This window comes from Linepithema humile, chromosome 7, assembly GCF_040581485.1.
Source record: "Linepithema humile isolate Giens D197 chromosome 7, Lhum_UNIL_v1.0, whole genome shotgun sequence".
NCBI classification, from domain to species: Eukaryota; Metazoa; Arthropoda; class Insecta; order Hymenoptera; family Formicidae; genus Linepithema; species Linepithema humile.
Genome location: NC_090134.1, coordinates 17,897,434 through 17,923,161, shown reverse-complemented (window position 1 = coordinate 17,923,161; position 25,728 = coordinate 17,897,434). Strand labels below are relative to the sequence as shown.

The window sequence follows — 25,728 nt, the reverse complement described above, 5'->3', positions numbered from 1 at the left end:
AACATAGACGGGGAGGGTCGGCGAGGTACGGCAGATCTCTCGGGCGGAGAGGAGTGAGGGAGCGGTGAAAGGGGATGGGATAGAGGGCTGTCGATGGAGACGATGCGCATCGAGCGTGTATACGATCCCGGGGAACAATTTTAACGCAAATGAGAAATTCTCTCTCTCTCGCCGTGCGATAAACAATCGAGATAAAGGATTTATGGTCGCGCGGGAAACAGCTGCCATAAAAGTCTCTGGCTGTTTCCAATCTGTCAACTCGGTGCCACGAAGTCGGAGCGAGACAGAGGGCACGGCCGCCCTTGCCCACTCTTTCCCCGCCAGTTCTCGCCGTTATCGCGGATATCGTCGGCGATGGAGTGTATCTACGCGCGCGTATGTTACATTTATTCGCGCTCTTCGCTAGCAATCACGGTATTGGATATTTCCCGCGCCGGGACACGCTGTTGTTGCGCCCGCAAAAACACTACGCCACTTTCCACGTTATAGTCTTATTTTCAAGATCGGAGCTGTTCGATTTCTGTAATTGCGCGAACTGATATTGTGTTACGGGATAATGAAGATTTATGCGAGCATCCTGGAATTCTAATTCGAATTATTGGGGGAAATATTCTGTCCCGCTATATTTTCAAGGTGCCAGAAGCGATTTCGGTTTAACAGTGATCTTGAGTACCGTGGTATTCGGAAACACTCCGCCCTAAATATTAAGGATGACATTTCGCGCAGTCTCGAGAAGGGTGTCACACGCGTGCGGGCGAGATTCGGTACTCTGTCGAATTCCCACGGGACGAATTAAGGCATGCGGCTCTCTCGCGTATTAACGTCGCGGGACTATGGCGTGCGCGTTAATGGACGTTTAAATTATGCATTTAATGCACGCGCCTCGCGCTCACCCGGCCCGCGTCAGCCGTCTAATTAGTTATTTATACATTCCAAGCGGGCGTGAGTTAGTGTCAATGATTAAGAAGGCACCGGGCGAAAAGCGGAAGTTTCGCGCCGAGTATTTAACTTTGAGCGAGAGTGAATTGTGTCTGGGGAGCGGACGACAAAGTGACGGGGGGGGGGGAGGAGTGGAGCGGCGACGGGGCGGAGGGGGTGAACGAGGAAGAAATCAGGAGCGCGCGAGCGGCAGAAGAAGCAAAGTCCCGTCGCGATGTTGTACACGGGTATTCAGTCGGGGATAGTTTTCCGCGTTTATGCGAATTTAAAGGATCCTCCCTTAAGACTGGCCTCCCGCGAGGGCGGAAGTACGCAGTCTGGAAATTTCAACTCGGTCTCTCTCCCGTCGCCGACTCGCAGACTTTATAATGTCGGTTTAATTGTATCTCGCTGACAGATTGTTGGATAATTAGTACTTGTCGTTCGCCGACGGGAGACTCGTTAAAATGCGATTATCGCGCTTGCGTGACGCCGAGGATAAAGATTCGCTTCGATCTTGCTGGCTCGCAGCCGGGCCGATAGATATGTGTATGTGTGTGTGTGTGTGTGTGTGAGACGCGGTGCGATAGATGCTTCAAAAATCGAAAATAGATAGAGCGCTCCTCGCATCGCGTCTGCAAAAGCGAAATTAAACTTGCACAAATATATTCAGTCGAAGTATATCAAAATGAAATATATTCGTAGTAAATTTTTTCTTCTTTTAAACGACATTACAAGATTAATAGATATGTTTGTGAGTACTACGACACAGTAGTACTACACAAATTAACATTTATAATTCCAATATGATTTACAAATGAAGACAAATGCACTTGAAATGCATTCATCTCTAAATGTACTTTCCGCCTCCTTGTTTTCTCCCTCTTCCGCATTTTTACATATTTTCTTTTTTTTTTTTTTTTAGAAAACCAAAGTGAGATATATGACTGGACATCGCTGACGTGACTTTCCAGTAGAATAGGGAGCGCATTTGAAGTATAAGATAAATATCACCTGACGTCGTTAACAACAAGCACGTTACGACGATTTATCTTCGACTTGACAAAAAAATTTCTGGTAAGAGTAGCACAATTTACGATCATTTTACTATCGTAGCATAATTGCAAAGTACAATGCAAGTGTAAGTAAAACATTTCATATTGATGAAGTATTTCAAATTTTAAACGGTAAGATCAATATCAAAATGTTTCATACTTAGCGTCGGGATACGTTTTCTGAACTATATTTTTTTTCCAACGTGTTCATGGCGCACTAATGAATCTTCCAGCCGTCACATATGCGCATGAAGCATCTCATCTAACGGCTCCATTCCGCCGTCACGGGAAAAGAAAAAATACGGGAAGAAAATAGATGCACGCATCACGTGTGTAACCGCAGTTTCGCCGAGATCATGAATCGGCGGGCAAGAGTCAGCCTCATCATTAAAAGGTGAAGTAGAGAGCGAAAGGGACCGAAGAAAAATAGAGGAGCGCGATACCCTTTTGGGCACCTGTTTGCCATGCCTCTCACGCCCTCGCCTACCCTCCTGCGCCTTATTTTTTTCTATCCCTATTTCTCTTTCTCGTCTACCCTCTCATCTCCTCCCGAGCTCCCTCTCGCGCCGCCCCTCGCCCATCGTTCCGTCTCGTTTTTCTCGTCGGATTCGCAAAGTGCGGTGTTCCGTCCTCTCGCAGCAGTCTTTCCGCCCTTCCGCATCCGGTCCGAGGGGTTGAAACCGACAAAATTAAGAAACCGCGTCACGCAGCAGCGCCCATTACCGCGAGGTAAACATACGACTCGCGTACACGCGCGGAATATCACGCAGGCGATTTAAAAAAAAGAAGAAAAGCGGCAGTCACCCGCAAAGGGGAAGCTGCTTTAATCCCCTGATCGGATTCCCTCGTTAATCGCGTCTCCTTTTTCCACGTCCTTTAAGCGTTGTGTCTTGATCGAATTCCTGAGCAGCCGATAATTTTTATAGCTTTCTTTTGAACAGCGAAAGAAAAATAAGGAGGAGACAAAACAAGGACGAGAAGCAGAGGAAAAATTAAAAAGGTAAAGATGTTTCAATCTCATGGTGTTTACTTGTTATAGATAAATATATATAATAGATAAAGATATAGAATAGATAAATTGTATATTGAACTTTGCTTTTTCAAAAACATATTAGAGTAATTTTTTCAAAAAATATTATAGTATTATAGTAGTATAATATCAAAATATTTAAATTTTTTTTTACAAAATATCACAGAAAATTGCAATTGTTTATTTTTGCACTAATGTGTAATTTACCATTTTCTAATATTAAATAATTATATAGTAGTATTAATTAAGGCTATTGTCTGATTAGAATATTGGTCGCTTCTATTCAAACATTGTTGTATACTTTGCATAAACATGAAGCCGAACACTGCGTGGCATGTGTACTTTATAAGCCAAAATCTGAATAATGGATTTACGCTAATAATCTGATGTTAATTAATTAATTAATTAAGAGTGAGCTTCTAGTATTATAAAATATTAGCTTTGAAATAGATATGAGATATTTGTCTATATTCGCAAATTTTTAGATCAATGTATTTTATTTGCAAAATTATTCATTTCCTGCAGTTTTCTTCTTGTTCATAATTAATCATGTTTTTAAACAAGCAATATTATTACAGAAACATCAATAAAAAGAGTTTAGCGCTTAAATAATTAAGTTTAGCATATCAACGTGATAATATTCCTCATTATAATACATTCATATTTCTTACAGGTCAAACTTCTTCATTTCTTTGCAAACAAGAACAAGTAGAACATCGCTTTCTGAAATGAGGTTCTCGGAAAGTTAAAATTTGTAGTATATATATGTATATATATATATGTATATATATATATATATATATGTATATATATATATATGTATATATATATATAAATACTTATTTAATTCCCACGCGCTCATTGTGAGCTGATCGTTAAATTCTCGTCGCGGAACTTTGTAATTACTTGGGAAAACTTTTCGCTTGGATCGAGCGGTCTTTTCCTAAGATTCACCGTTTTTAAAGGCTTTCATTTTCAAAACCCTTTTAATACACACATCCTTACAATATTATCCCGGTAACTATTTTTAAACACTTTCAGTGAAATATATTTTTTCCGTAATTATTACAACATTCTTTACGCGCAATGTAATTACACATTGTATTCGTTAAAACGTAACTAATATTCTATTTTCTTTGTCCACCTCTTCATCTTTTCAACTGCCGTTAAATATTACGCTTCCTATATTACCGTTGTCGACCGAAAATTTCATCGCTCTTGAGCGAAAGATTAACTGTCGCTCGTATCTACGTGCCGCTCATCCTATCTTGCTTCTCTCGCTCTCCCTATCTTTCTCCTTCTCTCTTCCTCTCGCTCTTTGTGTCATCAAATCTCAGAACGGTTGCATTAGTTTCACAAACATTTGCCGGCTGCGCCTCCCCCAAGAGAGGGTAGAAGAACGAAGCTCTCGAGGGGGGAAGGGACAGAGACACGGTAAAGTGCAATATTGAATTCCCGCAAGGCCCGCGGGGTCACCGCCCTCCTGACAAATCTACGTCGCCGGGATCAGAGAGGTCCGTGCCGTCTATATAAATTTAATAACACGAAATGACGTGACCTCCGAGAGACCTCGACCCCTTCCGCCGCCGCGCACCGAGAACGCATCAATACTGCAAAGCGCTTGCATCCACACCCTCCGTCCACGTGCCATCCGCGCGTAGCTCCCGCGCGCCGAAGATGCCGCTCGTAAAACTGATTTAAGATATACGATCATGGAAAAAGGGAGAAAAAAATTGGCTCCCCTCGGCGGAGCAGCGCCGCGTGTTTAATGGAAGCGGAACGTTCCGGCTTTAGAGACATATCTGAGCGCGGCTCGATATGCGGTGTATGGGATTTCGTGTCGTTATGGAGGGAGTGGATTAATAAATGTTGCACGCATCGTCTGCCTACTCTCGCCAACGTACGCACGCAAATGCTGATGCTGTGCGTCTAAAAGGCGACTCTCTCTCTCTCTCTCTCTCTTTCGGTACGTTCGCGCACGATAGCAAAAATTCGCCGCGGTGATATCGTTTCGCGCGTTTTGCGCCGCGCCAATCGCCACAGCGCTAGCGTGCTTTTAGAGTACCGGTTGCAGTTTTCTTTTTTCTTCCTTTTTTTTATTGAAAGCTCGCGCGCGTACACAGAATCCAGCGCAAAATGGCACTTTCAAGCGTGCACATTGCGTGTCGCGCGTTAAAGCTTCAGACCGACGCGGTGACACGATGACATCCCGCCGGTCCCTCTCTTCCACTCCTTTCAATTCTTTTAATAATTGGAAGCGTTATCGGTCGATTCCGCGGCGACAATAGCGCGCGAAATAAGAAGCCGGCTCTGATTCCTTATCGCCTGAATCCCGCGGTCGCGCGCATTTCTCCGTTTGAAATCGATTTCCTATAATAAATACCTCCACTCGACCGGCGCCTCGGCCGAGTCGGTACTCGAGATCGTTCGCGGTACGGTGTAATTTCTCACCGCGTCCAGCCGCTATGGATTATTTTATGCAAATGCGGAATTGAAAGTGGTGCTCAGGCGCGCCGTCTCTCCCTCCCCCGTGCCTTTCCGCCGGTTCGGCCTTTATTAATTCTTTAGATAACGCGACCGAGCGGAAGAAAGGGAATTGATGAGTGGGTAGTAATCTAATTTACCGTGGAATGTCTCGCGGCGCGGTTACGGCCAGACGGCGTCTTTTTAATAAATTTACATGGAAACAGCCAATATAAACGAATCCGCGCGGATTTCAATCACAGTAATCGCCGTGACGCACGATATTCCATGAGGCGTCCTCAAGCCGAATGGCTTCTCTAGCTGCAGATCTAATAAATTTGTAATGAATTTTTAAAAAGTCCAATTTGGAAGAGATTTCTTCTCAGTGAAAATGTTGTAAAAGGCCATTGTCTGCCGCAGATTTTAATTTTATATACGGTACATCATCCACCGCGTCCCTCCAAACCCATTATATTTATGATCCCGTCGAGATACACACTGCCATATGCGCATCGCGGCACCATATTGAATTCGAGAGTGCGCGGCGTCGGATTGGATTCCGAAGTTCTAAAAGGGCGGCGTGGAAAAAGGGCGTGATGCAAATTTTATTTTCCTTCGCGATTTGCATACGCGCGAGCGACGATAAAATTTCATCCGTTTACATAATAGCGTGTCGTGCGGCCGCGTAAATATTGAAGCGACCCGTTCAGCTGTGACTTATCCTCAAAATCGTTATTTCGCCGATCTGCGATGCTGTGTGCGAGATGGTCGCGCGTTAATTGAAGTATCAAAAACGAGCAAGGTAGAAATTTCGACCGTTTCAGAAATTCTATGAATCAAGCGAATGGTGCTTGTGATGACTTGCGCGTTGCGATGTTATCTTTTGTTATCTTTTTGTTCGCCTGCGTAAATAAGTAGAAGTCACTCCTCGGTCGGAACATTGTATTATTCAGTTTTTCTCCGCGAATTCTTGCCAGGAATATCCCCCTGCGAACGGGTCTCACCCTTAAGATTTCTTGCACTTTCTGACAACGACATCGCAGGAACAACAGGCGCGTGGTAACTTTACGCACGTGCGACGACGTCCCCGGGCGTTCCTATCCGGCGCAACGTAAGCGCGCAACGAGTTGAAAAACGAAAAGCGGGCGCAAGGGAGGAAATAAGAAAAGACTACGAGACGGCACGTTGCGTCCTCTCGAAAACACGAGAGAATAAGCGGGTGTAACGCGCGATAACACCGCACGTACAACGTGCCGGGCGATGGCACACCGACGCCGGCGTCTAGGGAGATTGCCGGGCCAATAATGCATTTCTCGCCCGGAAAAATCCAGCAAAGAGTACGTTCGGCTCAGAGATTTAGTCATTTAAAATGCATAGAGTTCATAACTTATTCCCGGCCGACTGCCGCGCCGACCTGCCTCTCTTCCGCCCGTCGCGTCCTCATCGACAACGTGTTTTCACTCGTGCGCTCGTGATTCTCCCGTTTTCTTCGTAATCGCGCGTCTCCCCGCCGTCGGATCCGCGCGCGAGAGCGCGGCCGAAAATAAAATAGCGATGGAAAAATTCCGGGATGCACTTACAACGTGGTTCGCACCGGTGAGATTTGCGCCGTGCGAATTCTCGTTAACGGTACATCGACTTTCCATTCTCGCCCGCGTATCCGGAAAATAACTGCGGTTCCCGCAACGCGCCGCGGCACGACAACTCGAATTTCGCGAGTCAGGTCACGCAGTTGGACGTACGATACATTTCTTTTGTCCCGCTTCTCTTTTCCGTTCTTTCTGTGCGTAGCCGGGGTCGCGTTGGTGTTTAACGACCGTGTTACAGGCCGGTAAGGCAGCCGCGGCGAATGCAAAATCCCGGACTGTAACGAGCGAAACGCGAGAAACTATAAAAACCAGTTAAAATGCCGAGGTGAGCGAAACTCGACGCGGAAACGCCAGTGAATTATTGCACTCCGCCGAGATTTTATATTTCTGTTACTCTCCCGCGTTCTCTCGCGTGCCCCCGCACATAATGGTTTAATTGGACTTGCACGTGTCTAACAATTAACCGTGTACGCGCGGGACGAGACGGAAGCTGCACACGCTGCGTTCGCGCTCCCGCGAGGCCGCCGCCGCCGCCGACGCCGCGCGGTTAAATGTCATCATAAAGTCGAATTATTTTCAGATTAAGCCGCTGCAAAAATATATTTTTCCCCTGCGGATAACCGAGCGGCATGCTTTCAGAACGCTTTTGTTCCGCTGCGGTTCGTTCGATCAATGCGCGTTGTTCATCGTGCGCGTCCTCGCAATCGTATCGGCGTTTAGCGTTTCCAAGCTGGCTTTCGGGAATCGATTTTGAATGTCCGCGATATTGCACGCGCGAGTGGTTTTGTTCGTGCTAAATTTTCGCATTGAGCTGTCGCGTTTCCATCAGTGAACTTTGAAAAATACGTACAAAATGTTTGTATATACGCTGTGTGATTGCGCGTACACTCTGACGTAGCTGACGCTACTATTGATAGCGGTAATCCGATAAGTTAAGTTGCTCGTAACCCATATTCGCTTTCGCATTAGAGCACAGCGGTCTGAAATGTCGCTTGGATTCACCTGTTGATTGATGCGTCGTCGTAATCATTGACACTTGATTATATCGAGCGATTCCATACTCATTACTTCCATTCATACTTCCAGTAGTTACCACAGTTTAACGTTACATTAATCAAGAAGATTATTTGCTTCCAACAGCCACTTTGCGTGGAGCTTTCCAGTGCGATATGTCGGAAGGCTGTGTGTACATAGCGGAATGTAAAATCAGAATCTTCAAACACACGCTAAATTAACATTTTTCTCATATATGAACACAAATATGCAATACAAACATAATGGTATAACTCTCCATTGTTTCTGATTTAGATTTTTGCTTTGTTTTACCAGTGTAATTAATTATTTAATGAAATTAAGATCTTAATTAAATATCTAAATTAAAGAAAAAAGAAATGCGAATACAAAACATAATTATTATGAACGGCCGTTGTTGAGCAACGGTCCGCACTCTAGCGAGAGCGAGAGTACAGGAGCTTGTCGGCGCTGCAGAATTGTGTTTGTTACAAAAGACTAATTTACAGAGACGTCTATTTGCTTACAGAGCAAGCGAGCGCGCACGCATACTTTTTTCCACCTTCGTACTATGTATGTACCATGTGAAAGCCGCGAAATTTTCATTAAGACGAAGCCCGTGATTACGACGCGAATCGTGCCTCGGGGAGTCGATCCGCAACAATCCTCGAGAAATTGCTACCCCGTTATCCCACTCGACGGAATGCCGAGATGTTTCGCTCCTTGTCCCTCGTGATAGGAACTTTCGACGGCGAAAGCTCCGCGAGCTTCTGCGCGATAGCACACAGGGTTACCGACGGCCAGGGTCGTGTCACGCTTCGACGGTAAAGCTCGGGGCAAACGTGGACACGATGGCTGCGCCCCATAAATTCGAAGGACGTAAAGGGATCGCGTAGGGACTGCTGCGAGTTTCGCACCCCGAATACAACTGTACCTACCAGCCGAACTCCTGCAGGTGCATGCAACACCGACGAACGAACGACCGACCTGCAATGGAACAATGAGTTTGCCGTTCACCGCACCTACGCGGACAGTTTCAGGAGGATTTCAGTGTCCATAACTTTAAATGGAAAGCCATTCGACTGGCGCTCGTTTGAGAGAGGACGAAAAAAAAAAGAAGAAGGAACAAAAGGCGAGAAGAAGGAAAAGAAGAAGCGAAATGCGAAAGAAACTACGGCAGCTGTGCTACTGAATGCTACACGCTTCAAAGCGAGTTTCCTCCGCGGCACGGCGATGCAGTTGGGTACCGTTCGAATCCGCGGATTAAAGAACTTTCAGTATGGTAAGCAGTCGTGTAACCTCAGCGAGCGAGGGTGCTCGTGTGAATTATGGCAGATTTGCGTAATCGCGAGCTCTTCGGTCCCATTTGGCGAAGGAAGTTCATTGTTCATTCAAGGGATGTACAGCTAAAGTGGAAACTTCTGCAGTTACTTCTGTTTGATTTTATCTTTTACGAGTGTCTTTTTCTTCCAAAGAGCTTTCTTCATATGATTCAATTTGCTGAAACTTTAATCAGTATTTCAGAAAAGAAAAAAACTTGAAACTCTCCGCGAAGTAAACAATGATATTTTTCTAGACGGAAAACGTTCCAATTTTCGAGGCAGAAATCTGTCACTCTGGTTTAATAAGTTAAATTCGATCAAGCAATAGCTTTGACGATTATTCGTCGTATTAAAAAAAGCTCTAAAGCGCGCCGGTACTTGCGAAACGAAAATTCCATAGACGAGCACCCTTTGGCAAAAGTAACTTCTTTGAACTTGGGGTCAAGTACCGAGGGACACGGAGCAGCAGTCGGGGTGGCAGTCCGGGTGGAGTGTCCTCTTAAGAGGTAACTCCGTGTTTTCGCGGCGGTTACTCCCTAAGTAACGCCAACAGGGATATACAGCAACCGGCGAGAACAGGACTCATGTCTTACGGCATCCGGTGGCAGCCTGCTTCGCGGGACGGTTCCAGGAATGATTTAATAATGCGTGGAGCATTAGCTCGGGCCGACGTAACGTAAGCAGGGATAATCCTTTTAACCAGTTGTCTAGCAACCCCTTTAACCCCGGAACCCGGGCGACAACTAATTCCGCCAGATATTGCGGGAATGGCGAAGAGCGCCGTAAGCGGAGAACCGTCGTCGGTGCTCAGCGCGAAGTACCCTCGCACACACATAAATCGCGCGAGCACGTCATACGCGTGTACATACAGCAAACACGAAGCGACGATCCTTTCTCCTGTCGGAAGGGGCGGTTTATTGCAAGATTTTCGAGCTTATTGCTGAGGGTAAGAAGACGGCTCGAGCGCGTAATTTTGGACTCTTTCGTCTTTGCGGGGGGGAATTGCCGCGCCCCGACTCGACCTCTTAATGGTAATTGGCCCCATTCCTAACGAGCCTCTCGAGGACCAGCAGCGTGACATTGATTTAAATAATCCATAGGGTCGAACGAATGCCTTAATTAGGTGGGTTCGTTCGGTATAGCCGCGTACCTTCTGTCGTAATCCAGAAATTACGCGACACGAGAAAGACGAAAGTACGATAAGTTTTTAAACTCGAGATGAAACGAGATGCCTTAGTGTTTAATATTTGAAGCATAGCTATATATATTTATAGCATCGCTATAAAAATGGTTTTTTACAATCTAATTTAGGTTTTTTTAAAAATATATTTTTAAATCAAATAATCAAACAATCAACAGTCAAGATAATCAACAAATTTAATAGTTACCAAAGATAGCATTTAGATAACATTAGAGTAAAAATAATGTTTATTAATTGTATCTAATTTTAATATAACTTGCATATTTATAAATAGAAAAAGCACATTTGTGTCGTAAATAATCAACAAAAATTATTGATTTAAAGCCGTACCAGAATATATGTTTGGATTATTTTTAGTAAGATCTTTATTTTATATATATTTATATATATACTTGTTTATATATGTACAAATAAAATTTATTTAACATAATTATTTAAATCTTTTAGTAACAACTGTTATATAAATAAAATTTAAATAATTATATTAAATAAATTTATAAATGTATTTATTTTTAAATATATATAATTTGTATAATATAATATAATTATATTTGTATAATATAAATATAAATTTATGAAATAAAATTTCGACGCAAGAAAATTTCGCGTGGGGAACTATTTTTCGTTCTTTATTATGTAGTGTGAAAATAGGCGCGCAGTGACACGTGACGTCACATGACGTCACGCTCTAGTGACTAGCAGTTTGCGTCGAGTGTTTTCGGAGGTCAGTCAAAATGTAATAACTCCTATTTTCGTATCTTTTTTGCCCATTCAGAAATATTCCGCGTGCGGACAAGTATCCGGAATATCGAATTTAGTGATGGGTGATGGTTTTGAGATAATTCTCGGCGTTGAATATTGAAGTCTACTTTGCGTACCGTCGCGAAATTCTGTTGCGCGTCTTTTGTGTATATTGACGCCATTTGTATATTCACGAATATCACGTATACTATCTACACGTAATACTGTCTATGGTATCGAGAATGTCAACAACATCACAGAAGCGTCAAGGTTGCGACGGATTTATTGAGGTATGAGATATTATTATTTCGCTTGGAATGTGTGTGTGTGTGTGTGTGTGTATATGTTGAGGTTGTTATTAGTCGTATGAAATCAAAATATAACGTCTTGTACAAGGTTATTTACGAATCATTTCGGATCGTACGCCCGACAGTGCGGTCGGATCGCGATCGTCTCGCGTTTTCGTGCCTTTTTCACTCATTCTAAAAAAGTTTTGTGCGGATGAGTAATTGAAATGTCGAATTTAGTGACGAACGGTTATTTCAAAGTATTGATAAGCTCGCATGAAGGACGCCTTTCGGCGTTCAAAAACAAAGTCTTCGCATTCCATTGCAAAATATTATTTTTAGATCCATATCTTTACTACGTATTTTGTGTTATTGTGCATCCAACAAGCATCGCATATGTTCTCTATTATTTGCAGCATTGAGGAGCATCAATGAGACCATCGAGGATTCGCTGCAATAGATTCATCGAAGCAGGTAACGCCGCTTGCTGAAATTGAGACATTTACTGCATAACAGTGTGAAATTAGGAGCATGAACATAGCACTACATGAATTTTGGTTAACAACTGACTAATTCGTATCGAGGGCTGCGAAATCAAAGCCTATTGCTTCGCATTCCGTCGCGTTCTATTCAGTAGTCGAATCGAATTCGCATTTTTGTGTTTTTTATTCGGTAAAAATAAATTCCACGAGTTGAAAGTGTCGAATTTTTTTTACAATGGACGATTGTTTCAATGTATTTATTAATCCGAACTATCATACAAATTTTTCAATATTAAATAGCATCGAAATAATTTATCGAAACATGACTAAATAATGGAAATTTTTTACTTTTACAAAATAATCAGTAACTGAAATAATTAATCAATAAATGGTGCATGTTACAGAGTACAAGTGTATAGTGTAAAGTGATCAAGAAAGAACATGATGACTCCATAAAGATGATTGCCAGATTCAAAGGAGCAACTAGGAGCAGAAAGGAGCAACGACCAGAAACAGGAAGGACAGGAGAAAGAAAGCATGCAGTGGCGGCGCATCAACCGGTGAGTCAATTTATTTGTTGCAAATGCATGATTGCTGATTTATTTCTTAATTTATTGAAACAAATGCTAAAAATATATACAACCAAGCGAATGACGAGTGAATGTAAAAAAAATAACACACAATAGAAAAACGGATTGACGAATTCAATAATCCCACGGTGCATTCAGAAACTTTTGAATATCTGACATTCATATTCGTTGCGGATTTCACGAGTCTACAAAGTGGTTGCTGTTGTATAATTGAATACACGTTGAAAGAGAGATGACATGCTTTGTCGTCGATTGACGATACCGTACGTTGTTTTAATAGAACAACATAGAAGTTTAAAACTTAGTATATTATCAGTTTATTACTCTGAAAGCTGTCAAATATTTTGTTAAAAAAAAAAATAAATTAATTAAATTATTCAGAAAATTTGCACACAGTTACAATTAAGAATTTTCGACATAATAATCAAATTTCCAATAAGATCGCGAAGATCCCAAGAGAAATAAATTATCTTGAGCAATCTCTGCGCGGATTAACCCACTTTTCGTGTTCCGCATGATAGTATGACGATGACACGTACGCCCCAACGAAACACGAAAGACCGAAAATGTGCTGAATCGTCGAAGTCCTCTCGTCTCTCGCCGTGAATGTTCGCTGCTCCACGACCGTAAACCCTCGGAGCAGGATACGTAGCTCGGTGGAAAGTAATTTCCTTGCCGGTCGTAGAAGTTTCTCTCTCACGAGGAGAAGTCATCGTGAAGTATTTCTTCGTCCGGACCTGGAGCCGCGGTCGTCGTCGATGTCACTCGAAAGCAAGTTACGATTACTGATCTCATATACCGGATGACTATTTCGGGCTGCAAGTTTTATGGGAAAGAAAGTGAGATCGACGAACGTGAATGGTCTTCGAAATTGCGTTGCAAGATACGCGCGTGTTTGCGTGTTAGATCCTGTAGAAAATAGAAAATCACGTCAATCTATCAGTCTAGTTTCAATTTTTATAAATTTTTGTCTTTAACAATAATTAATTAATTTAGTATTTCAGTAATCCATAGATTTTTTTATTCTGTGTTATTTTTTTATAATCATTATTCGTCATTTGCAATTATATCCATACTTTTATCTATCGATAAAATATTGCGAGCGATATTGAAATTATACCAAAGATTCTTATCAGAAATTGTATGAATAAGTATGCGACGCATTGAATCGGCGAAGTACGGTGATACGTGCGGCGTTATTCTTTAAATTTATGAAAACTAAACTATAACATTCTTATATATGAAGGTATATTCCGGTTTATGGGCTCGTAAACTCGCTATATACTGTGCTAGATGCATTATAATACCTCGCGCGCGCTCTTCGCGGTCTTCGCTTAGCATTGTGCCGTCTTAAATAACAAAACTAAAAACGCGAGTAATGACACGCTGCAGATTGTGTTATTCTGGTTACGCTATGTGACCTATTTTTCAAGATCTTTTAAAATCAGCAAAAAATAGTAGAGAAAAAAAACTTGTTCCAAAAATCCGGCGCGCAGAACTATATTTGAGGCAACAAGTGAAAGACGGAAATGCATCGCGCTTGTGCGGTGCTCGATTATTGACTTTAAAGTTTGATGCTCAATGCGATTTAATATTCGAGAGTTACAAAAGCCGGTGGATCGTAATAACGGGAATATCGCGTCAGTTTTGTACGTAACAACCGAATAGCCAATGGGGCATGATTCCCACCGGAATTTGCATATGTTTCCGCGACAGCCATGGTCAATATCCGGTAATAATTCAGCATCTTCCAAAAGAAGAATCCACTTCCGCTTTGGTGAACGAGATTTGCGAATACCTGAAAAGTTTCCGGTCCAGGAACGAGCGCGACCTGGACTCGCGCAATGCGTCGGTTTCGATCCCGGAGGGGTATATCGATAAATATTTATAGGTATATTTGTGAGGTTAAACGAAATCCAATAATAGAGGATTTTCGTCCCGGCTCGATTATATCCGCTGTAATCGCCGTTCCAGCGCTTGCTTTACGGCACGGCGTCTGGCGTTAAACGCTTACCCACCGATATGTGATCTAAGCTGCGTGATAAGGCATTTTCCGATCGAATGCTTCAGGTCAAACTTTCCGCTTGCATTTGCATCGAGTCATACATCGTACTTTTTTTTAAATCAACACACTCTGTGACGTTTGTTTTCTTATACAAAAAAAGGTTGCGATCAATTCCTATTTTGGTACGTGTTTTACAGTGTGACACGTAGAAAATAGAAATGTTAAGAATAAAAAGAATGGTTAGCTGTTTTGCTTCTGCAAAAAACATTTTTATGTGTTTATCTCATAGTGACAACCCGAAAAAAAAATTGGTATAATATAGTCAGATGTAAATATATATAATTAGTTATGAAAAGATCTGATAACATATAATATTTTATATGATCATATAAACTTACATATATTATTAGATCTTTTCATAACTAATTATATATATATTTACATCTGACCAATTATACCATTCTTTTTCGGGAAATTTAGATTGACGGTTCGTTATTTATAATTATTCACTAAGTAGTGTTAGATCTCTACTATATATGCTGAAATTACAAATAGAAAATTAAAATAATAGTAATCAAATCCAATACAGACATACTTGCGCGTCAATTGCGTGCCATCAATATTCAATTAGATAATTAAATTTTAGCTCGATCTCTCTGTGCGGGAAAAGCGGTTAGTTATATCGGGAAAACGCAAATCAGGGCATTTCAAATTACATTTAAACTATTAAAATACACCTGATGATATCATCACGCATTAATATGATTACGTTCAATACTGCGTTAATTTTGAATATTCTTATTTGCCTATTAAGTTATCGATTTGAAAATATCATATTCCCATCGAAATATTTTATAATTCTTGCATGCATTTGTACTCTGCTTTAATATTGCGCGATAAGATATGTCACGGCACCACACGTTTCTCCCTTTCGTAAATCGAGCGATTTTTGAAAGTCAAAAACTCGAGCAGTAATAAAACTGTGCGGAAAAGCACAATCGGGTATGGAATATGACGACGTGACCATATGACGTACCGCGTACGCATAACGACGGTGAACGATGTAATAAAAACAAGAGCTTCAATATCCAACTGTAGGAGGAGCATTTCTCGTCGTTTCGGAAAATTCGGACGAGTCGGCGTACGATCGCGCGCAGGTTCCATTAAATGGCAATCTCTCGTGCGTTTCAACGTACTATTAGAATATAAAGGGATGGCTGGTGCTTAATCTCCTTTTTTAATCTCTCATTCAGAAGACGCTGACCCACTTAACGCGAATAGCCTTATGAATCACTGTCGGATTACAGCCGCCTTTTACTAAGATCTGCAGCGAACGTTTCCGAACCATTGGCGATGTTTTAAGCAGAAACTAAATGGATGACAAATCTTTCGCGAGGATCGGGAACAGTTCAATATAGACGTCGCTAGATTATGAAAAAACTAAAAACTATTTTTTCCCTCTTTTTCTTTTTTAATTTAACAATTTTTTATCCAACATTCCGGCGTTGCTAAGAGAACGTCTGTCACGAGATAGTCCGACGCTATTAGACGAGAGCGATGACTAGACAAATCCGAAATTCTCCGATTGCAAAGCAAGGCTACGGCGAATATGAGATAGCGCCGTGGTCACGACACCGTAGAGAACGGAGATTTCGCTCGTGGAAGCAGAATTTGAGGTAATCGGTTCTCACTCAGCCACGGAATACCTACCTACAGCACACGGTCGAGTGCAGGGCGTTATTACCTCGGTGTCCTGACACCGTGTACCTATAGGCGATGCACTTAACGTTAACAGTGAACCAAGTAATGGCTCGGCGGTGCACCGATAAAGGGGGGGGGGAAAGAGGGGGAAGGCTCTCTCGGAGAGTCGCATCTCGCTCGCATCGTCTCCCTCCCCCTCTTTATCGTCCGTCATTCCCGACAAAGCGTCCCGACGTCGCTGATTGGAATCAATCGCCGGCAGGAATAAGCCACGAAAATGGCTCCGTTCGAAATATCGAGCCGTCACACTTTTACGACGCACGGCTGTCGGTTCGATTCGTAGACACACGACAGTTGTTCACGATCCGCGTTCGTAAATGGGGTTTTTCTGAAAGCAAACGAGCACTCTTGCGGTCGCGACTGTTGTCGGTCGCTTTGAATTTCCGTCAACGATTTTTACAAAGATCTCGTATTTTTTTTCATTGCCAGTTTGCGTCGTTTTATCTTCTTTGATATGAATGACACATGTGATGCAACCGAATTCCCGCATATCTCTGCGGCTTATTCAACTATAGAATACGCGGAGCAGGTGCGAGGCGAGAAGTCATTAACTTTTGTTACATACAATATCGACTCGTGCGATGGCGACGTAAAATAACAGTAGAAAAAATAAAATACGAAACTGAAGCGTCGTTAGAGAATATTTCTGCGCTTCCAGTCAATTTCTTACCTCGGTGCACTCGGTTTGCTTTATGAACACTTTGAAATTCGCGTTACGAATATTTATACCGCTCAAGCGAGTACTCGAGCAGTATTCCCCAAGATGAAGGCCCGTCGTAAACCCTCGGCTGGCTCGCGCCAGGAAGCTTTTACAGGCGGTTTTTACGTTTCGGTAGAATCACGACAGCACGGGGTAAGAACGAATCGCCCCATATATCTCCGGGGGCTGGTTCTGAGGAGGGTACGCGTTTAATAAACGTACAATGGCGTTCGGTACCGGCGCGGCGTGTGAGTTTCGGCGTTAGCACGCGTCTCTTATGACGGTGTGAAATTTCACGAGATTAAAAATTCAGAAGTGTACCTATTCGTGAAATATATGAGCGGAGGGTGAAGACTTTTTTTTTCTCATCCCCCACCTAGCCGCCCCACGGATTTTCTCCGAGCTAACAATTACGCCTTCTGCGAATTACGATACAATCGCAAATGAGAAAGGGAGAGCAGCGCGTTCTTCCATGGAGGGAAATTAAGGGGGGGTCGAAGGTCGTATCGGTGGACAGGAGTATATACGACGGTAACGAGGATTTACGAGCGCGATTTCACGCGCATTTTGTCGCGTTATAAACAAATCTGCTAGCACGGTGAATTATAGCAGACGGACGTATCTTTGCGAAGTGAATTTTGTCCTTTAAATACCGTTCATATAAGAATCAGCGCCGTCGCGAATATTGTATTTCACATTCATTAAACAATTAGTATATGCATCACATAATAATATTAAATTAAATGAACCTTTTATATAATATAAATATGTAAAATACAGTCACAGTAAAATAGAAATGTAATATAGTGTAGCGTTGGAACGGCATTTTAAAGCTTATGTGAACGGTGCTTTACATTCGGCGGGTGCATTATGAAAATGAAAAATGCTCGCCATGTTAGACACGTCCTAACGGACGACACAACTCCGGGTCCACCTACGACATTATATCTCGGATCCCCTCGCAAAATCCGCGTACCCTACGCATTAGCGTCGCGAGCCCGTCGTACTGCGATACGGTCGACGCAATTAAACAAAAGCTTCGTTCTCGCAGGGAAAGCGCGACGGCGCGCGGTGATGCCGAAATGTCTGCGCGTCTACCCTTTGGTCAACCCCCGCCCAATTCGCTCCCTTCCGACGGTTTATTAATGCGCATTGCCGGCGTGCCAACGTAACCAAAAATTTTCCGTACGATTTAACGGATTTGTATTTCCGGAAATGGACAATGGAAAATATGCCTGCGGGGCGACGATGTTCAGATTAATTCGGACAATTTTCTGGCTATAAATTTCTACATGGAAATAGATTTTTTATACTGTAACACATTTTATTCCGTTCAACACTTTAATTCATAGTTTAATGTATTTCTGCGACAATATAAAAACGCAAAAATTAGTTTGCGTATTATAAAAAAACATGTAAAATTGCGTTGCTTCAATTATAACTGCTTACACGGTTTAATAAAAATTAATTTTGCCTGATACAAGTGTGCGATGAGCCCGAAGGAGCTATTCGGCAGATTAGTTAGATTTTGCAGAGGTAATATCACTCTGGATGCCCGTTCGTTAAAACGAACTTAGCGCGTCCATCAAACTCGAACAGAACGGACTTGGAAACGAGGTCGATTCGCTTGAACGATGAAATGTCGGAAATGAGAGGCTAATGTCGTAAAAAAAAAACATACCGTATGAAAAAATTATACGAACGGTGACGTGCACACGTCGCGCATTTCCAATTTTCGCTCGATGTTTGCACGCGATCACGGTTAATTTGCCGGGTTTATATTATCCGTCGCGGAGTCGTAAGGCAAGAAATAATTACAGAACTCGGAAAGCCATTTCTTTTCCACGATTACGCGGGTAACAACTACGTAGGAAAATTGCCTGTAACAATATTTACGATAAAATCACGCGCGCGCGCGCGCGTGGATAACGGGGAAAGTTTTCCAAGTAATTAGCGATCGCAAAATGGCGGGAACGTGAAACGCGTAATTGATGATTTTCATCGGGGTACCGTGCCAGGGTCTTTGATGTTATTCTTAGCAGTTTGCGAGACTATAAACAATCGATCCAACCGTCGCTATTGAAATTCTCAACTCACGCTATATCTTATTCGTTTGAAAACAACAAATTCTATTTTACACCACGATTTACGCGATATTCACGCGAAAGATAATCCATCAAATAATTTAATATAAAAAACCGAGTTAAAGACAATACCAGAATATTATTCCGGCCGTTTATAGCGCCGATAACGCATTATCATGAGAATCTTCAAAATGACGCTGTAATGCACGCTTTTACATCTCACTCGCGCGCTTATGCCTTTGCATTTTCCCGAGCGTGCGTGTACATATGCAGCGAGGAGAATGCAATTACCGACGTGCCCATGAGACTCGGAAGAGGTAGGCGCGGCATTTATCGGGGGTGCCCCTGCACGAGCCGATCTACGGGGATTCGGAGCGACAATAATGGCGAGAAATCGATGCCCCCTCGCGTGCACGAGCGTACGCATCCGCGGTACGCGTAATAATGCGTAATAATGCGCGGCTACATACGTAGGAATATTATCCGGCGCGTATTATCCCGCGCGTATTATCCCGCGCGTACCCGGTGACGATGACTATGGGGTCGGCTTCGAGTATCTGCGGGTGCGCATCCTCCTCTCTCTCTCTCTCTCTCTCCTCCATCGATATGTATCGCCGTTCCCATTTCGAGATTAGCGCAATTATTGGCGCATCGATCAGCCTCCTCGTGCGGAGTGCCGGAAGAGCGTGGGCACACTGCACGTTAGTCCGTCGTTGAGAATAAATGTGAGTAACCGTCAGTTAAGAATTAATGTGATTATTCACGGACGAAGGGAAGTTTCGGGAAGGCAACAGGGAAGAGAGAGAAAGAGAGAGAGAGAGCACCGCTTTGACGCGCGGAACAATGTTTGGGAACGCCTTGATTTCGTAATCGCCGGTACATCGTTGTCCGCTCGCGCCGACTTTCATCGCTTTTCCAATACCGAACTCAATGGACGCGAGCGACAACCGACTAAACGACCGTCCGCAAAAAAACCGATTTTCAAAGCCCAGTCGTAGCGCCGTTCATTAATCAACGAGTCGCATGGTCGTCGAATCTCTCAATACCTCAATGTGCCGGGAGAAAAAAGAACAATCGCGTTCCGGTTTGCACGGCATTTCCATGACGGAGTTTGCCGAAGCGTCTCCACCGCGAATTCCTCGACGTTACATCACGGTACCGCGTAGCGGAATGAGATTACGACAGCAGTTAACGATATTCGGTACGGACGGTGGGACCGAACTAATCTGATAACCAGTAGGTCGCGTCGGTCGTCCTTCCACCTGCCGGTCTCGCCCGTTTTCTCTCTGTTACGCTCGATGGATGCGGCATCCGATCGTGGGTAGCGCCGGATGACGTAGGATTACTGGCATGGTAGACCGACCGGTGCGGTGCCTGGTTTTCCATAATTAACGTCCGCACGAAGGATCCGTTCCTAAAACAACCGAACTGATGCGTGTGCGGACTGCGCGGCAGAGTCGTGGAATTGGCTTCGCGCAATTCGATTTGAATAGGCGAAATATTCGTGTATGATCGCAGACGAGTACCAATAGATAATTCTGACTTATCGATTGTCACAATTATGCAAATTATTTATTTAGTTTTTATTCAGTTTATTTAGCTTTATTCTGATTTGAGATTCATTTTTTATTTAATCTACTATTTTATTTAAACGTTTTTAATGAGTTTATAAGATTTCAAATTTTAGATTTAATTAAGAAAGGTACATGCCAAATATAATAATTTAATTGGAAATCAGTTCTGTACGAAAATATATTCTGAAATAATTAATGAATCCAAAATAATATATTGTCATTCTCATATTCTGCAATGTCGATCGATTATATATATCCTAATCCGACCCTGGTTGAACCGATCCAACCGAAAGTCATCCGTAGTAGCCGGCTTTACTCTCAGCTCGATAAGTTAATCTCGGCTGTCTACTCCTCCGCATGCTCGTGACGCTCGTGACATTGCCTTTTGATTTATTAGAACGTCGATCAACCCCACGCGATGGACCGTATCGAATTTCGAATGTGACTGTTTGCCTGCCTTTCGATGTGTCTGAAGTTTACCTACGCATGACGATACGACGGCGGAACGAATAAAAAGACGAGACATTCGACCACGTTAGATTTATGTGTTTACCGAATAAATCGCTAAACTTTTGTCGTGTTTAGTATTTTTCCGTGTATTTAAATAGACGACGGAATGACAAACTCATAAATGGAGATCGAAAAATTGAATTTATCAAATTAAATTGAAATTTTTTCACAATAGTGCTCTGATCTTTATGAAATCCATTTTTTAATAATTAATGTTTTACGAAATGTTCAGCTTTGTAATAGGTTATCTAATATGTATTATAGTTTTCTATTGCAACAAAAATAGCTTAAATTACAGTATTGATAACTGAATTTCAAAATTTATATATGTACATATTTTGCTCTATTTATTAAAAGCAACGTAGCAAAAATGATGAGTTAAAATCGGAAAACGGATGGCTATATCAGAGAACTGCTTCACATCAATATTTAAATTAACAAAATTCTTTTTGGAATAAATATTTATGTGTACACATTGCACTCGTGTTAATATACTCTTCCCACGATCAAAATCTCATTATACAATAATTTGAATAATTTGATTTGTAGTATTTATAATTGCGGTTAATTAATATTTAATATAGTATTTATTCAATTAGCACAATTCTCCAATATATGCGAGACATGATTGAATGTGCACACATATTTTATCAGAATATCAAGATGTGTGTTGTTGTTGATCGATCATGCGATCACACGCATTATAGAAATTCCTCATATTTTATTTAGCTTATGATGTATTTCGTATTATTTTTATGCAAAACGCTATCGGAAATAATATCAGAATAACTTGCATATTCTATTCGCCACATTCAAGTTCGCGGGCCTTTACTAAATCTCGTTATGCAGGATCTATGCGATCTGCGTTAAGTTAACACAGAGCAGGAATAATCGCGGCCGATGTTCCGGTGGGAATCCTCGAGGCACAGCATTCGTGGCAATAGGCACCTCGAAAACTCATCGGGTATGTAGATATCAATAAAGGGGATTCTCTCCAGACTGGGCCGTAGCATCCGACGTGCGCGATTCGATCGGCTCGTTCTCAGCAATTCGCGGCATGTTCAGAACCGAGCAGCAATACCAGCCGCACCGAAACCGTAAGGGTTGGCGCTATGCCGACCCACGGCTGAAGGGGGCAATAACATACCGTGAGTTGCCCCTGCAGCACTACGAATAATGGAGCCTCTCGACTATCCATGATTAACGCGGCAATAACGATTATTTATAGTCCTAAAACAATGTTTCACGCTGTCCACCCCTGTTCGCTCGCTGCCCTCTCGTTCGACTCCCACCCTTTTTCTCTGTCTCTCTCTCTCACTCTTTTTCTCTCTCCCTTTCTCCCGCCAGCCTGAATCAGCAGTCAGTACTTTCCCCGCGTTCGTTCCTGAAGCGGATTTATGCAAAAAATTCCAAAACGTGTCTCCGTGGGGTCTCACTCCGTGCCTAATTAATCGTGCGGGACGGGGGTCGCGGGACGCGGAGACGGGTATGCGCAGCTGCGATTGGAAAAGTGAAGGATTTAGCGGGTGCGAAAGGGGCTTTCGTGAAAGTCGCGAAACAGATCCCTTTGTCCACATCGCGATCGTAGATCACCTCGCTGTCCTCGAGTGCAGTAATGGGGGGATATACGCGGCCGACGACGTATCTCGGCGGATGTAATATGGGTGTTGATCAACGAGTGCCGCGAGGGAAAACAGCGCGGCGGGGGAATCTATCTGTAATTTCGGTCAAAGTAAATTTCACCGCGGAGCAGGAAGCGGAATGATATGACTGGATATATTTCACATTTATATTATGATCTACCTATTGTCGACAATAATATTCTCTCGACGTTAACATTTTTATTACATGTAGAATAATGTTCGAAGCAAAATATATTCATAAATGGATATTCGTTTTTCACAAACGCATAATTAAAGCGGCTTCTCATAATTGCAGATATTTTTATATAACTAAATATTCATCTTTTTAATCAGTCCGCTCGACACAAAATAAATTTTTTTAACTTTTTCACCAATTATTTATGCAGTCAGCATATCGTAATTTTCACGAGTCTTTTGAAAAAAACTTTTTATGATGATGCGTTGTTTCGCTGACGAGCTACGTGCATGTTCGGCTCGGGATTCCTATGGCTCGTTCAATCAGCTTATGGGAGGATAGCAGACGGGCGAAAAACCAGGCCAGATATTTTTCATCCTGTTTACCGTGTAGGGATACTTTTCACGACGTCATTGTTTGCACGGGTCAGCGGCGGCATAGTAATATCTGGTCGTCTCATTCGCCCGCCCCGAGGACGGAGTAGGAGAACGAGGCGTTCGGTTCGAGGAAAACATATCCATTTCCGCGGGAAAAGTAGTGGCGAGTGGAGAGAAAAAGATGGAAGGTGGTGAAAATAAGCGGCCGATGGGGAGAAAGAAAGACGGGAGAGTGAGGGTGAGAGCTGGCCGGCCATCGACATCTCGCGCTCGGTAATGACCCGCCCAAAATTCCATCTCTCACTCATACTCATCCTCTATTCGCCCTAAAGGTCGGTGTTCTCTCGGCCCGATTGACGAATATTATTTGCGATATGAATTTTTCGTATTTCGGCTCGGAGCAGACTGATCCGACTGGCCATTTCTATGCGACGGCTCTTGCCGATGGAGCCAGAAACGGCGAGCAATTTCGCGAAGAATCCGCAGAATTCAATGCATACCTATGGACTTCGATGCCGGGGGAATGAATTAGATCTATAGCTTTCAACGTTTCAGCGTGGATGTATGTATAATATATGTACTCGGAAGCTGAACCTTATCGCGGTGATTGATCAAGACAAGATGTAAAAGCGATTCATCTTAGATTTGGTCGAAAAGTAATACGAAAAAAACATATGGGAACTTTGAATATTTTTATTTTATCTTTACTTTTGGCGAACGTGAATAAAAATGAACACGAATAGTTAATCGAATTTTACTGAAAAAAATTGAAAAGCCGGTCATGAATGTTAGTAATATTAAATTACAATAATCGCGAAATGACGTTTCGTCTCGTGTTTTGAATCTAGAGATTTCCCCTTGTTCGCCGAGAAAAACTGGATTAAAAGTTTCGTCAGTGTCGGTGCGTGTCAACGGGTAAAGCAACGAAAGACAAGCGACGGCACGGATGTGCGCAGCGTCGACGACAAACGAATGTAAACGAGGCGGAGTGTGAAAACTCGACGTGCGACGAGAGTTTGATACTTGTTTACAAGCGTCTACTATTCCTGCTCGACTCGTTACTTAAGCGCTCGTGCCGTTCCTTTAACATGCGACAAGGCATGCGAAGTATCTATTGTTATCTCGTTGCAATTTCATCGTTATGAGCTTCTCTTTGAACATTAGCTTGCAACACAATTCGAAATAAAAAAGTTGAGATAATTTATAAGATAAATATTTCTTTCGATTCTTCTGTAAATTTAAAATCAATATTTTCTTTCGCGGCATTCTTTCTGATATATTCGAGCATTGAGCTTGCTTCACAAGCTTTGAACATCTCTTTGTATTTCACTAGACAAAATGTTATAAAATGGCTCTTTTTTGCTAATTTCTCCTCATAAATATTCCATTATAATCCAAATATTCCATAATATTACATTTGGGACCGAGTGAAAATATGTTTGACATATTCCAATCCTGTTTTCGAAAATAATAAACGTTTTCATTGATTCGGGCAAACACGCGGAATAACTTCTGATATTTCAATAATGTGAAAAATTCCATAAAATAGCTACGGCTACGCGCGGGCGTGTATTTGCGGCCGTGTGTGTTTTCATGCGTCGCGTACAAATCGATTGTCAGAAAGGCGGCGTTTAGCCGGGGATTGTTGTACCCCACTATTTTCCACGATTGCGTAAATTATTTCCATAATTTCTCCGGTCGTCCCGTGGAGCTACTATATTTTTACGATAATGGGCTCCCATTACTCTTTGTCTGCGCACCGACACGCGTCCGCGGTTTAATAACTGATTTCGCGCTACGCAACGCATGCAAATATCTCTGCGCATCTGCTATCCGCTCGACTCTTTACATGTCGTTTACGCATTATTTATGTTGCAATTAACGTCGTGTCTATCATCGTCTCTACGTAAGAACATATTTCGGTTCGCGGGAATGCGTACACGTTAACGTATTTAGTTCCTCTCGCGCTCGGCGTTTTCACAATGCAAATCTGTTTGAAATAATTTACATCATTGTTATAGCAATTCGTGATTTTGTTTTATAAAACTATTTTCGTTAAATTATATAAAATTATTGGATTTTTCGGAGAACAAACAAATGCAATATTCAATGAATGATACACTTGATCGCGATTATGGCGTAAAATAATTTACGTGAAATCCGTCGAGAACAAAGCTCCAAATATGACACACGCCCATTAACAAGATTTC

At 42.5% G+C, this 25,728-nt stretch overlaps 1 protein-coding gene across 7 annotated transcripts in view; it reads left to right on the top strand.

Annotated features, from left to right (window-relative positions):
• Window positions 1-11,271: 11,271 nt before the first annotated feature.
• Window positions 11,272-25,728, top strand: part of LOC105670031 (uncharacterized) — a 210,128-nt gene continuing 195,671 nt past the window's right edge. For 3 of the 7 annotated variants that reach the window (XR_010891224.1, XR_001100362.2, XR_001100361.2), the window contains exons 1-2: window positions 11,672-12,091; window positions 12,504-12,659. Coding sequence is in view for 3 of the 7 variants with exons in the window: in XM_067359191.1 (XP_067215292.1) it covers window positions 12,558-12,659 (102 nt within the window). In the remaining 4 variants the exon portion in view is untranslated. Of the gene's footprint in view, window positions 11,621-11,651; window positions 12,092-12,503; window positions 12,660-25,728 lie in introns of those variants that run through there. The other 4 variants (XR_001100360.2, XM_067359190.1, XM_067359191.1 and 1 more) reach the window with 4 other exon arrangements.